This window comes from Panthera leo, chromosome B3 (genome assembly GCF_018350215.1).
Source record: "Panthera leo isolate Ple1 chromosome B3, P.leo_Ple1_pat1.1, whole genome shotgun sequence".
Classification (NCBI taxonomy): domain Eukaryota; kingdom Metazoa; phylum Chordata; class Mammalia; order Carnivora; family Felidae; genus Panthera; species Panthera leo.
In genome coordinates, this window is record NC_056684.1 from 25,591,859 (window position 1) to 25,607,007 (window position 15,149).

Genomic DNA, 15,149 nt, shown 5'->3' on the forward strand with positions numbered 1-15,149 from the left:
TTTGTAACTGACTGATATGGAGTCCCTGGTTTATATCTTGCAAATGCCAGAACTTGGTAAGTGCTAGAAAGAAGACATTGTACTTCATTCTGATGGGCTGATTGCTCTATGCATAGTTTAAATATTATCCCCCACATCTGTAGTGTCTATTTGGGAGACTTTCTACCATATAAATACTTCAAAGAAAGACAAAGAGTGCATCTAGAAAAAAAAAAAAGTCCCCTTAGTGGTTTTGAGGTAGAGGATTCAGGAAGGCCATTCTAAATGGTTGCATTTTCCTATGGAAGCACTGCACACAGACCTCATCCATCTCTTTGATGAGGCTGCATGAAAATGCAGTAAGAGATCCTCAAGGCAACATACTAATGGCCACAATGGCAATTTTCAAGACCAAGGCAAGCTTGGGAAGATTATTCCACTGAGAGAACACTACTCTTATGTTCTGAGCGGAACATCTGCACATATCACTTGTAGCATGGAACAATTTGAATCCTGGTTCTAAAATCAGTAAAGCATTTTATCCAATGCATCACAGGGCAGATTTCTTGGTTGTAGAAACCATTGCTTAACAATAAGCCAGTGTACTTGCTGGCTCTTACTGTCCATCTGAGGTGAGTGCCTCTAGAGACTACAGGGATATCTGTAGCACCTCTTGCAACAGAGGGTAAAGTGGCACTGCATAAAAATGAGCCAGATTGGTGTCTTAAGCATTCGGGCTTTTGTCTATACTTAGCATGTCTCATTGGTTCTTAGAAGCTGGGGTAGAGAGGAGAGAAGTTGGTGCTTGACTCATTGTTCATTTATCCAGGGACTATTGTTGCATGCCTAGGACATGTCAGGCATTATACAAGATGGGGATGGGATTAGGGGTAAACCATAACCAGGACAGGCCCCTCCTAATGGAGATGTATCCTTGAGGTGAGAGGCACAGCAGAGCAGTATTGTGGCAACACAAAGCAGCCACTTAATCTAGCTTGGGGAGGCAGTGTGTAAGTGTGTAAGCAGAGCAGAGTCAAAAAGTCTTCCCAGAGGAAGTGGCATCTAGACTAAGCTAAAGAATGAGTCAGAGGTGACCAGGCAAAGGAGAGGCAGGTGGCTGTTGGTCACAGGCATTCCAGCCAGAGGCAACAGGCAGAAAGAACAGGGGCTTCCTTGGGCTTTATGAATGCCCTCACAGAACTGGAGCTGATTGGCACCCACTTGTCATTGTTCAAGCTATACTGACAGGAGAAAGCTGAGGTGGAAGGTTCCAGCTCTGTCTTTATTTAGCATTTTCAACCCAGAGTTTGTGGTCTTTATAAAACCTTACTGATTAAAAAGGACTTTTGTTTATTACCTCAATTACAATATATGGGCCTTAGAAGGAATGCAGGGATAACAAGAAAACACTGCACAATGTTAAAATATACATAGTTGTAATTTAATGAAACCTCAACAAGGACAGACAGGATAGCAGAAATTACCTTCTCAATCTTTAGATGGTTGAAACAAAGATGACAATGAAACCCAGGCTGGGGCAACCTTAACCAGATAGTGTAAGGAGAATATGATCATATTTCAAGAAGCCTCACTCACTGAGGGTGGCCCAATTTCTTGGACCACCAAGGCTGCTACCCCAGAAGTGGGGTGAAGTTCTCTTACTTCTGGGAGGGGAATAGCACTACTTCCTCAGATCTTCCTCCTTCTCCTTCCTCCCTTCCTGTCTGCCTCCAAGGCTATCAGTGGATTTGTGTCTGCCCAGAAATGAGAGTTTCTTATGTTACCATATGTGGGTTGGTTAAATTCACCCTAGCTTTTTAACTTCTCAGTAACTGTCCCCTGAATGCATCTCCTTGTGAGGTGATCTTTCCTTCCCATCAAAGTTTACCAATCCCTTTAGACACAGAGTAAAGGAGTACCTAAGATGATGAATTACTGATGACAGTACATCTTTGAATGACCAAGTTCTGTGAGTAAGCTGCATGGTTTCATTATGAGACCATCACTGCCTAGGCTTCCAGTGAGTGAACACAGGACTCACCTGTGGCAAAGACGACATTCCTCGAGACCAGACGATGCTCCACAATAGAGAACTGAGGGAGCTCAATCCTCTCCACTCCAGTGACAGCCTTATCACCTCCACGCCAGTAAAATTCAATGTCATCTGTGGTATAGCCATCTGCCATGAGAGAGAAGTGGGGACATGACAGAAATGAAGAATCTTCATTTTGTTTACATGCAAGCCTAAAGAAACTGTAATTAATAAAATGAAATAACAGCTTTCCCATATTTGAAGTAGATTTGTTTCATGTGCTTAACTATGAGAAAAAGCATCATCAAGGAACTAACTTTCGAATATTTTTGGTTACTACCTCTGCTGTTTCATTCAGACCACACTAGCACTGAGAAGTAGAGGAGCTGGGGAGACTGAATGCTCTCACCAGAATTCTGTTTGCAAAGCCTAATCATAGAGTTGGACTGGATGTTGCATAGAAATGAATTTAAAATATATATTAACAGCACTGCAGAAGATGGTTGTAAGAAAAAAATTAAACCTCAAGTATAAGGAATTCTGGAAAAGCAACTCCTCTCAAAAACTATGATAAAGTTAAAACACTGAGGGTGAATTTAACATGTTGAAGTTTGATAGCATTAGAAAATTTCAGGGCAAAGTAGGGTCCTCCTTGGTATTTTTATATGGCTTCATCAGACATTTCTGGCTATGAGGTCTGCCATCTTTAGAAATGCATTTGGTTGGGATACTATTGGAGTTTAGAAAGGGTAGTATTTATTACCCAGATTATAGCTCCAAGCCCAGCTCTTAGCATAAGTGTACATTGTTCACCTTGTAATAAATCAATCAATGCTTCTTCAGAATGAGGCAATAGGACAATCAAATCTGATGTTTCTGGCACCACCCAAGAGTCTTCTACAGAATTAAGTTAACTTTGTTAGTAAGGTTGATTAAAACTTAGACCTAGAGAAAAATATCCTATCAGTATAACAGACTTTTTTTTAATTTGAATGTGTAATACAATGTAAGGCAGACACTCAATATTTGACAATAGGCCAAAGCTATGGGCACGACTGCTCTCCATGGCAAATGTCATCTCCCTTGTCCCATCTGCTGCCTTCTCTCCTTGGATCTGGTGGTTACAACTTTTGTCTCCTCCCTTCTTTCTGACTTCCTTACATTCCATTCACATCTGGCAATCATGACAACAGTTCATAACACACACATCTTATCAAGCCACTCTTCTGCTTAAATCTCTCAAATGTTTCCCAATACAATTAGTGAAATAAATCCAAAGTCCTTACAAGGATGTGAAGAAACTACAGAACTGGACCCTGTATGTATTGTGAGTACATCCACTCTCTTTCTCTTGCTCACCCAGCCTGGCACCACTGGTCTTCTGGCTGCAGCTCAGACTGCATACTGTGCCCAGTAGTATGTCCCTTCCCCTTGTGTGGGGGCTCACACTTCCTCACATTTCCATCTTGACTTAAATAAAAACATTTGTATATGTGTGTAGTCAGGTCACCAGAAAATCCTTTCTTCCACTCAAATGCTTTAACTATGGATTTTCTCTAATGGCTCCGAAGTGAAAGATTATTCCTCACTTTCTGAGGAAGTTGATAACAGACCGTCCTACCCATTCTCCCCCTCAGTTCAAACATCACAGTAACAGAAGCTGCACCCTCTGAGGCTACTCAGTATGTGTTCAGAGATTTGGAGTAGGAGCTGCTTCCTTACTTAGGTCCCAAATTTGCCTTCCTGAAATTTCCATCACCTCACTGGGAGTTATGCCTTCCGGCCATACAGAATCCACTTGACTTCTAAGATAAACCTTCAATTACTGGGAAATCATCATTTTTCCACTGAGCTTTCTGTCCTCCATGCTAAATCTCCCCAGATGATTCCATTATGCATCACTTGACATGATTTCATGTCCCCCACTTTCTGAAAGCATGGCTCTCAGAAAAGTTGACAGTGATATACTGTCGAAATGAGGTGCACAGTGGGGTCAGTTCTATACAGGATGAAAACATGTGTACACCCAGCGCAACTTCCCAGTATGGTTGCTCACAATGACACTCACTTCTCACCACAAATGCATCAGTAACACTGCAGTCATTTGCCTTCCCCCTAAAGAAATCTGACAAGACTAGACCTAACTGAGACTAATTATAAACCATTCTATGATAGACCAGGATAAGTAACAACAGCAACAGCAACATCTGGATATGCCAGGAGATGTAGTTCAGGTAGCAGGAGGGACACTTGTTTATTAGATAATAAAGATGCAGTTTTCATCCCTCACAAAAAAACGTATTCAACACTGAAATACCAATAAGGCATCTGAATCTCTTAAAATTGAGAAAATTGCCAAAATGCAGGAATAGCTTGCTTGTAAAGCTGAGTTCCTGATGGGAAATGAGTTTTACTCCAACTGCCCAGGTTCCCAGGAGTAGAGCCACTCATGTGTGATGAAGCATATTGTGAGAAAATTGCATCTCAGTGTTTTTTCTCTTCTCACTGAATGGATCAAGGTGAGGAGAGCTTGCTTTCTTATATTTCAGCACACCAAGCAGACTCTCTTAATCAGATTAGACAGGATAACTTTTTTATACTGAGTCTCTGTCTCTGTTTCTGTCTCTGTCTCTCTGTCTCTGTTTCTGTCTCTCTCATGACAGTTAAATTTGTGGAGTGGAGGATTAACCCTCCTGTATTTAAGATAGTTAAAAACTATGGCAAGAAAATTATATATGCCTTGGAAAAGATGCCAAATAATGACAACACCTAAAATACAGTGAATGAAAAAGAAGTACAGATACCCACAGCTTTCAATTTCCAGCGTGCAGTTCTGCTCATCCAAGGGGTATCTTCTCAAGTCCATCATGCATGCTGCGGTTGTGGTGATTCTGAAATACACAGATGAAGGCATATATTAAAGATGGTATGAGAAAATGTAGCAGAGAAACTGCTTCCAGCTAAACAATGAGTAATGCCCATGTAGGGCATCCTTTCCTCAAAGTACACCTGATTGAACATATTTCATAATGTGCACTGAATGAATAACTTTTCAGTATCCTATAGTCCAGCTTTATCAAGAAAAGCAATATAAAAACTTTAAATCTCTTAAAACTACTCATGTTGACTTTGGATAATCAACAGCAGAGGAAGGTGTTTCTAAGGAAACTTTGGTCTTCAATTTTTATAGCACAGTTTTATAGCACAGAAAAAACGTATGTGCAGGAACATCACTGATTAGATCAAGATTGAATTCTTTGATTTTCCATGTGAATGTCTATGTAGCTACAGATTCATAGGCTTCACTTTGGAACTCTCAGCCAAGCTTCTGCTTGATCCTATTTTATTATAGTTGTCTTTTGGGCTGGATCCTAATGATTCAGAGTTTCTCACCATGAGATCATATATCTTTTCAAAGAAAATATTTGGTTATTAATTATGAATGAAAATTGAGTTGGTTAGCTTTCCTTAAGGTCATCTGCAGCCATGGAAAGAATTTATATCATTAACTGTCCAAGGACAGTTAAACCTCCACCATGCAATGGTTAAATCAACTGTACATTAAGAGACAACACTTCTAGAAATGTCAGGTTATTTTCCAACTCTGTCTACAGCTTCATTTTAGGAAAACCAACCTACACAAAGCCTCAGTTGAAATGCAACTCAGCCACTATATTTTATACTCTTTTTCTCTAGAATCCCACCCCTTCTTCACCACAGTTACAGATGACTGAACCATTACTTGATCAAGAATCTATGATGTGGCCTTGAGTTAAAAGGCAGAATGGAGCTAAAGGAATTCTCTTACATGGAAGTAAATTAAAGACAGGGCAAGAACAGAGCTGACCTTGCAAGTTCATGAATCAGAGGATTTTGATGTCATTTTGAAATTGGAGAGTGAGGCATGAGAAAGAATAATAGAGGTAGAGAAAATGCAGAGAGTAGATTGTTGAGGAAATAGTGGTCACTATGGCTGGATCACAGAACATGGCCGTGCAGGGCATGTACTACATATTTGAAGGAAGAGCATTTTTATAAATTATGTGGAATGTGTAACTTCCAGCCTTCATTATAGCCATTAGATGGTGGATCAGAAGAATGAAGAAGTAAGAATGTCTCTTCCTGAGATTCCTAGAGTTACCTTGAATTCCCAACCACCTTCCATGTTCCACCTTTCTTGAAGCCCAGTACTAAGCTTTCTCTAGATAGCCTTCCATATGAATGTTCTATTTTGGGCTACATGATAAAGTTCTGTTCCTATCAGCAGATCTTAATCAAAACACCAGTAAAACACCAGGCATGTGCCAATTCTGTTGGGCTAGTCTCATTTAACATAAGTGAAGTAGTAAAATATGTCCTTCTATTAGCATATGGATAAGAAGCAGGTTGAGAAAAGTTCTACTCTTCAATGGCCAAAAAGAACAGTGAGGGAAAATGTCAACATATTTGGCAATTATGGATAAATACTAAATTATTCTCTACAAATAGTATGCAAGTGCTATGGAGACATATGCTATAAAGCCCATACCAATGGTGAAAGTGTGTCCTTTCCAAATGTCATAACACTTTCAATTATCATTCTAAGGAGTGGATAACATTCTATAATCCAAAGTCAACACCTAGCTCTTTGGTATATTTTTCCATAGCATCTGACTTTCTAGACAACTGAAGAACCAGCCTCACACTTAAATTCTGGCATGTTTTATGGCATATTGACAACCCAACATCCATACAAGATGTCTATAAGGCAAAATTAGAATAAATTTCTGTTAAAATTATGAATTTTATGATGAAAGGAAAAACATCTCTACTGGAAATATTCAAGTTTTTAAGTTCCTACATATTTTGGTACCTATTCACTTGAAAGGGCCAATAATTGAGATTACAATTTTGTTTTTCTTATTCTCAGTGTCACCGATACAAACAGGAACACAAACATATCCAGATTGTTTAGAGACTCACACTTATTGTGACATTATGTAGTGTGTTTCATGGGCATTACTGGAAGGGGAACATGATGCTGGGAGAACCTATAAAAGGGTATTCAGTATCCAGTATACCTGTTGTCTCGTCTTATCATTCTGGTATAATACTGCCTATAAAATGGAGCCCTTTTCCTAATTTACTTGAAGAATAAGGTAAAAATATGTATTACTACTCTTCTCCTTATGGAACAAATAACAGAGAAAACCCTTTTATGATGAAAAGTATGACATGAGCGCCTACTCATGGTACAAAAAGTAAGCATAGGGATGACACATGAAGGAAAGAGGTCTGTGTGCTACTGGGACAGAAAGGTAAAAAAAGGGAAAGGAGGGGTGGGAAGAGGAATCAAGAAGAGTGCAACACTCCAAAACCTCTCCCTGAGCCACAAAACCTTCTTCCAAGTTGGGCTAAATTCATGACTGCTAGGGGAGTGAACTTTTTGCATGAATTGGCCAAATTTTGAGGCCTGAGGCTTTGCAGAAACTATGGAAGGGAATTTGAATACTCAGAACTGAGGCCTCAAGCCTAGTTAATGAGAATAGAACAAAGGCAGGAAAGCCACAGTTACTGAATTCCATTTGCATAACCCCCAACCTCTACCCACAACTTTTCATATTTTCCTCAATAAACTTTATTTGTCCTGAGAGGAGAATTTAACCAATATCTAGCTCCATTTCCACAACCCTCTGTAATCTGAGAATTCCACTACCATTTCTAAGGAATAGTGGTAGGGTCAGTGAGAAACATGACTGGCTAAGGAGTTTTGCATTATTACTCTTCAGTAGATACTCTTTTGGAAGTGTCATTGTTTCTTTTTTGTTTTCTAATTGAGAGAGAACAGTGCTTAGAGTGTCTAAGGCTGCAATTTATGCTTTTGATAAAAAAAAAAAAAGAGAGAGAGAAAGATGGTAGCCAAGTGACAGAAAAAGTGTCTACCATTCAATATGTACTTTCTTTACAAATAGTCACACTTCGAGCGTGCTGAAAACAGAAATTAAAAAAAAAAGATGGAGAAGTTGAGAAGTGATGGATAGAAGACTAGGAAATGCTACAGAAAAGGATTTTGATTTATTATCTCGGGGCTCAGAACAGCATGCTGTCGTATCTGTACTTTATGTAACATTGGTCGAGAGTTTACTTTGTACCCATCTCTATGCTCAGCCCTTGAACACTCATGCATTTAATTAATAACCATATTATGAAGGTGTTATTACCATTTTCATTTGAAAGATAAACAAACCAAGGCTAGGAAACATTAAATAACTTGACCACATTAACAATGCTGCTGGAAGACAGATACAGAATTCAGATCCAAGCAGACAGAATCCTATACTACCTCTTTAACATCTCTTCTGCCCTAAAGTATGACATACTGTATATTCAACATTTTAAAAGGCTACTCATGGTGTGTGGTTCTTGTTGAAGATCAAAGGAGGTAGAGAAATTTGTAATTATATATATAAATACACATATACATATCTAAAATATATACACAGCGGGGCGCCTGGGTGGCGCAGTCGGTTAAGCGTCCGACTTCAGCCAGGTCATGATCTCGCGGTCCGTGAGTTCGAGCCCCGCGTCAGGCTCTGGGCTGATGGCTCGGAGCCTGTTTCTGATTCTGTGTCTCCCTCTCTCTCTGCCCCTCCCCCGTTCATGCTCTGTCTCTCTCTGTCCCAAAAATAAATAAAAACGTTGAAAAAAAAATTTAAAATATATACACAGAAAGTATACATATATAATATATACACAGAGAGAGATCATATACATACATGTAATATTCTTATCATATATATGGCAAGTTGTAAATACAATATGTAAAGGAAGATAGTAAATATTCTACATGCTACACGTGCAGTAACAATAGTGATATTTAACCCATTGTGGAATAGGGTAGAATTTAGTAGGTAGTCCTGCTTTTATAAGTGATATATTCCTAAAGATGTGTTTCATAGTCAAGAGTATGAAAATCCAAGGAATAAACTCAAAGTTTATATGAGGAGCGTTATCCCCAGTAAATTTAAAATTCTATTATGTGATAAGTGTCATCTTTGAACACCATCTATAAACTATCCCTGTGTGTCGTTTGCCTGCACAGCTGAGTGAGGAAGCCTGAGTCAAGAGACCCATGGCTTTTAGCATGTTGCAAGGTTTTCACTTTGTCTCAATTACATTAAGATTATGAGCTGTACTTTGGTGTCAGCACTTCCATTTTTAAATTTTCGCCAATTGAAAATAATAAGGGCAGATGCAAACTCTTCATGTCATTGCACAAATGCAGAATTCTCCGCAGACCACGTGGAGAAGCTGCTGTGGAAATGTTTTTGTTTGTTGATCATGACACTAAATACCACAAACATTTACTTGAAATATTCACTTGTCAGCCAAGGTACAAAAGCCCTCCTTGCCAATGCTGCTGGGAAAGGTGGACTATAGGCAGAGTCTGGGATCGTTACATATAGTGAATCATTTAGGTAATGCACACAATCTCTTTATCAACTTGTACTAATCTTTTAGGTTCATGGTATATACCAGACAGGACAGAGATGAAAATGTCCTTGACTGGCATTCTCAGAGCCCTACCAGAACTAAAGTACCTCAGCCCCAGCTACCTCTCCTCTCATTACTCCCATTTTAATGTTTTCATTACAATTGGAGCACCCATCTATTCGTTGATTTGCAGGTCGCTTTTACTTCCTCAGGCGAGTCTGAGAGCAGGGCCTTGTCTCTCCTGTTGGTGACCATCTCCTCAATGCCTGAAATAGTTCCTTGCATGCACACAGTAGGTGTCCCATAAATACTCATTGAACAAAAAAATGACTTTGAAGATATGGGGACCAGGCATAAGCACACAGCATGGAACTTAAGAAGTGGAAAGAGAAAGAAATATCTTAACCTTTCTTGGATTTAATCCCCCAAATCTAAGTGTAAGAGGCAACCTGCCCTCTCTCAAGCACTCCAAGCAAGAGCCCTGGCCCTGCACAATTACTGACTCACTGAGAGCTCCATGGGCTCATTTGTCAAGATGCCTGGGGGACACCCCCTGTGTTAATAGCCAAGTGGTATCTGTCAATCTTTCTGCTGTAGAATGAATTCTTAGCAGGCCAATGTTGATGTGCATGAGTTTTATGGCCTCCACTGCAGTGATGATCACAGCAAAATGAAGCCATCAGTGGAATCCTGGCTCTCTGATCACAATCTTGTTAAACTAACAGGACCTAGGAGCAAGTTAGAATCACCTCCTGTGTAACCTCTGGCTTGCACTTGGGATGCCTAAATGCCTGTGAACTCTGGGAAATTGCTGTGTCTATGGTCATGGGATAGCAGCCCATCTGGACTAGTGCTTTACAGGTAGCCATTTAGCCATTTACAACAGCTCTATGGTAACTCATAGTCTTCTTCTTCCTGGTTCTCCATATACCAAGTTCATCAGGCATTTTTCCAGGAATAGGAACTCAGATGCTAGGGTTAAGGGCCTAAGTCAAATAACTCAAACTGACTATGTATTATTCTAAAGCAAGTGCTTACTATTCAATGTGGAGAAAACACAAGGAATAAACCAACATTTAAGTTATTCCAATTTTTGTTTTACAAAAAATTTAATAAAGTACATAGCACTGCCCAAAAGCCTTTGCTATGCAGACTCCTTAGCATGTTGCTGGGAAAGTTTTTGGGTTAAATTGATGTTGGCAGTCCCATTCTTTCCTTGCTTCCAAATATCCATGCTCTTAGCCATGTCATTTGAAATTCTCCTCACTAAAAAGAAGCTGTCTGCCCACCTCCTGAATGAGGGCCAAATTGTGACTCACTTTGTCTGCCAGAATATGTGGAAGTGACAATGTGCCAGTCTCAAGCTTAGCTCCCAAGAGGCACTCTGTTTCCAGTCTCCTTTTGTGATTCTGCCTTTGTTGTGAGAAAACCATGCCCAAATGAGTCCACTGGTCTTAGATGGAGAATGGCCAAGTGGAGAAGTATGGAGGTGCCCATTAATCCCTTGTAGAGACCACCCACCCCCAGGTCTGTGAATAAGCCAGCCAGGATGAGCAGAGATGTTCATTAATCACACAGACACACAGGCAATGAGCACTTATTATCATCTGGCATTGAGACTTTCTAGCTGTTTGTTACACAGCAGCATTGTAGCAATAGATAAGAGATATAACAATCAACCAAGATAATAACATACATAGAAAAGCATAAATTCTCTTATACAAAATGGAAATCACAACCTGATACTTCTCAAGAGTGAGATAGGATAGCAAAGCCCTTAGTAGACAGCATTTTTCTAAAACAGGATTATTTATCTCTATGTTTCAGTATAAAACCACTATCATTTTAAAAATATCAATTTTGTTGAAATGAGTAGTCATATCAGGAAAATGAGACAGGTCCTTATGTATCTCTTCTTGATTTTCAAACCATATGGTGATAAAGCAACACGAAGGCCAAAACTGGTAATAGTGCTGAATTGAAAACCAAAATGAACAGAAAAGTCTATGCCAGATCCTTAATCATCTGCCAAGAACAGAACTGTCAAAATGGATGATTGAGGAAGTTCTTGAGGAGAATACTACAAGCTCAACCCTCTGAAGAGGAAGGGAGGAACCAATTTGAAAGAACCAGGAAAGTACTCCCTAATTATCTGGATGTGGTTATGTCACTTGGCAGAGCTTCACATCTAGAAGTATGTTGTTCAAAAATGGTAGGCACTAATACATGTGATTATTTTACATTTAAACTTTAAATTAATTAAAATTAAATAAAAGTTGAAAATTCAGTTCCTCTGATGCACTAGTCACATTTGAAGTGCTCAGCAGTCACATATGGCTGGAGACTACTATATCAGACAGTACAGATTTTAGAACATCTTCATGACTACAGTGAGTTCCCCTGGAAAGGGCTAGAAGAATAGCATTAGCCAGACAGAATGAGTGGTCTGGCCTTGCCCCATAACCTAAACATCCAGTCCCTCTTTCCTTCTGTCTTTCTATATAGCTTTAAAAGATACAACTCTCTGGTTGAAAGTGGTTGGGGAACACAGACAAATTCATATAGCCCATGAGCTCAAAGAAAAGTCATTGGTGCTAAAGGCAGATATCCACAGGGCTTGGAAACCATGCATGCTAGAGTACAAGATATCATTCTAGACTCTATTCAAATTACCATACATTACACCTGACTTCAAGGCTTAGTCAGTTAACCCAGCAGTCAGAAGGGAGGTCCTACTCTGAATGAATGCAATTAGGCATAACAAATGGAGCACATTAACCAATTTTTCAGATTTATACCCTAAGAGGTTAAGGCTTCCAAGGTGAGAATGAGGCTGAAGGACATGAGGGTCACCATATCCATAGTCTCACTAGAAAATCAATTTGTGTCTAGGATATAGCCTACATAAGCATAACCGTGAATAAAACAAAGAGGTGTTATATGAAAAGTGTGGAAGCATTGAAAATGAAACTTGGAATATTTGGAAGATGTATGTCTAGTAGTCAAAAGGCATGAATGCATATGTGCTCTCTTTAGAACAAAAACAGGGAGACAGGGAAAGAAGAGCCTGAGATAAAGGCATAGATAGATTCTGTAAAGCTAAGAAAAGAAGGTTAGGATTCCCAGCCATAGGCACTGAATTGATATTTATACTGAAGACAGAGACAGTAGGCTTGACATAGCTGAAAATAATTTAATGATGTAGATGACTTCTAAAACTTTAATGGGCATACAAATCACAGAGGGGTTTTGTTAAACTGCAGATTCTGAACAGAAGGTCTGCAGTTCTGAATTTCCTAGATGATGGTGCTGCTGCTGGTCTGGAGACAATAAAATGGAAGGGAGAAGGCAAACTTGTAGAACCTTCCTAAGGGCAGAGGAAGAAGACAAAGCTTTGAAAAAAGAAGATGATAGGTAAAGGACAGAAAATGGGTATGAAACAGCTTTATTAGACAAACAGAGCAAAAACAAATAGCATACAAGTCAACAGTTAGTAGAATTAAACATGAAACAATAAAGAATTATTTTTAAAATATATGTAAAACTTACCATTTGCACCATTTTTAAGTGACAGTTTACTGGAAAGTACATTCATATTGCTGTGCAACCATTACCACCATCCGTCTCCAGAAGTTTTTCATCATCTCAAACAGAAAACTCTGTACCCATCAAACACTAACTCCCTATTCTCCCCTTCCCTTGGGACCTGGTAACCTCTATTCTACTTTCTCTATAAATTTACTTAGTCTAGGTATCTCTCATAAGTAGAATCATTTAATATTTGTCCTTTTGTGCCAGGCTTAGTTAATTTACGATGTTTTCAAAGTTCATCTTTGTTGTGGCATATATCAGCATTTCACATCTTTTTAAAGCTAAATAATATTCAATTGTATGATATACTGCATTTTGTTTATTCATATGTTAATGCACATTTGGTTTGTTTCAAACTTTTAGCTATTGTGAATAATGCTGCTGTGAATGTTGGTGTACAACTATCTGTTTGAGTCACTGCTTTTGTTTCTTTTGGTATATACCTAGAATTGGAATTACTGGACTGTATAATAATTCTATGTTTAATTTTTCAAAAAAATAGTCACATTGCTTTCCACAGAGTCTGAACTGTTTTATATTCCACCAACAATGCATAAGGATTCCAATTACTCTGTAAGTTTGCCAACACTTCTTTTCTTTTCTTTTTCTTTTTTTAAGTAATAGCCATCCTAATGGGAGTGAAATGGTATCTCAATGTGGTTTTGATATCCATTCCCTTCGTGACTAGTAATGTTAGGTATCTTTTCACATGCTAAGTGGCCATTTGTATATCTTCTTTGGATAAATAGTGTGTTCAAGTCCTTTGGCTATTTTTAAACTGCTTGATTTTTTGTTGTTGTTGTTGACTTGCAGGAGTTCTGTACATAATCTGAATATTAAGTACCCATATCAGATATACAGTTTGCAAATATTTTCTCCCATTCCACTGGTTGTCTTCTCAGCCTGTTGACTGTGTTCTTTGATGCACAGAATTCTCTGCTATAGTCCAATTTATATTGTGTTGTTGTTCTTGTTGCCTGCACTTCAATGCCGTATCCAAGAAATCATTGCCAAATCTAATGTCATGAAGCTTTTCCCATCTTTTCCTAAGACTTTTACACCTTTATCTCTCACATTTACATCTATGATCCATTCTGAGCTCATTTTTGTCTCTGGTATAAGCATGCAACTTCACTCTTACATGTGGATATTCAGCTTTTCCAGCACTATTTATTAAGTATCCTGTCTTTTATCCATTGAATTCTCTTGCCACCCATGTCAAAAATCATTTGATCATATACGTAAAAGTTTATTTTGAACTGTATTTTATTCTACTGGCCAGTGTGTATATTATTATGCCAGTATTACACTGTTTTGATTACCAGGGCTTTGTAGTAAGTTTTGAATCAGTAAATGCGAGACGTCCATTTCTGATCTTCTTTCTCAAGATTGTTTTGGATATCTGGGGTTCCATAATTCTGCATGAATTTTAGAATGGGGTTTTCCATGTTACAGAAAAAAGGAATTGGGATTTTGATGGGGATTGCACTGAATCTGTAGATCACTTTAGGTTGTATTTTCATCTTAACAATACCAAGTCTTCCAATCAATGAATACAAGATATCTTCCATTTAATTATGTCTTCTTTAAATTCCTTCAGCAATGTTTTATAGTTTTAGTGTATGAGTCTTTTGCCTCCATCATTAAATTTATCCCTAAGTATTTCATTCTTTCAGATGCTAATTTAAATGGAATTGTTTTCTTAATTTCCTGTTTCGATTGCTCATTTTTAACATATAGAAATGCAACTGGTATTTATTTACTATTTTTATGTGAAATTTATTGTCAACTTGGTTTCCATACAACACCCAGTGCTCATCCCAACAGGTGCCCTGCTCAATGCCCATCACTCACTTTCCCCTCCACTCCCACCCCCCCATCAACCCTCAGTTTATTCTCAGTTTTTAAGCTCTCTTATGGTCTGCCTCCTTCCTTCTCTGTAACTTTTTTTTTCTCCTTTCCCTTCCCCATGGTCTTCTGGTAAGTTTCTCAGGATACACATAAGAGTGAAAACATATGGTATTTGTCTTTCTCTGTGTGACTTATTTCACTTAGCATAACACTTTCCAGTTCC

At 38.6% G+C, this 15,149-nt stretch overlaps 1 protein-coding gene across 1 annotated transcript in view; it reads right to left on the minus strand.

Moving 5' to 3' along the window:
• Positions 1-15,149, minus strand: part of GABRB3 (gamma-aminobutyric acid type A receptor subunit beta3) — a 75,353-nt gene that overhangs the window by 32,078 nt on the left and 28,126 nt on the right. The window contains exons 4-5 of the mRNA XM_042941268.1: positions 4,820-4,902; positions 2,021-2,158 (exon numbers count right to left, since the gene is read on the minus strand). Coding sequence (XP_042797202.1) covers positions 2,021-2,158; positions 4,820-4,902 — 221 coding nt within the window. The remainder of the gene's footprint in view (positions 1-2,020; positions 2,159-4,819; positions 4,903-15,149) is intronic.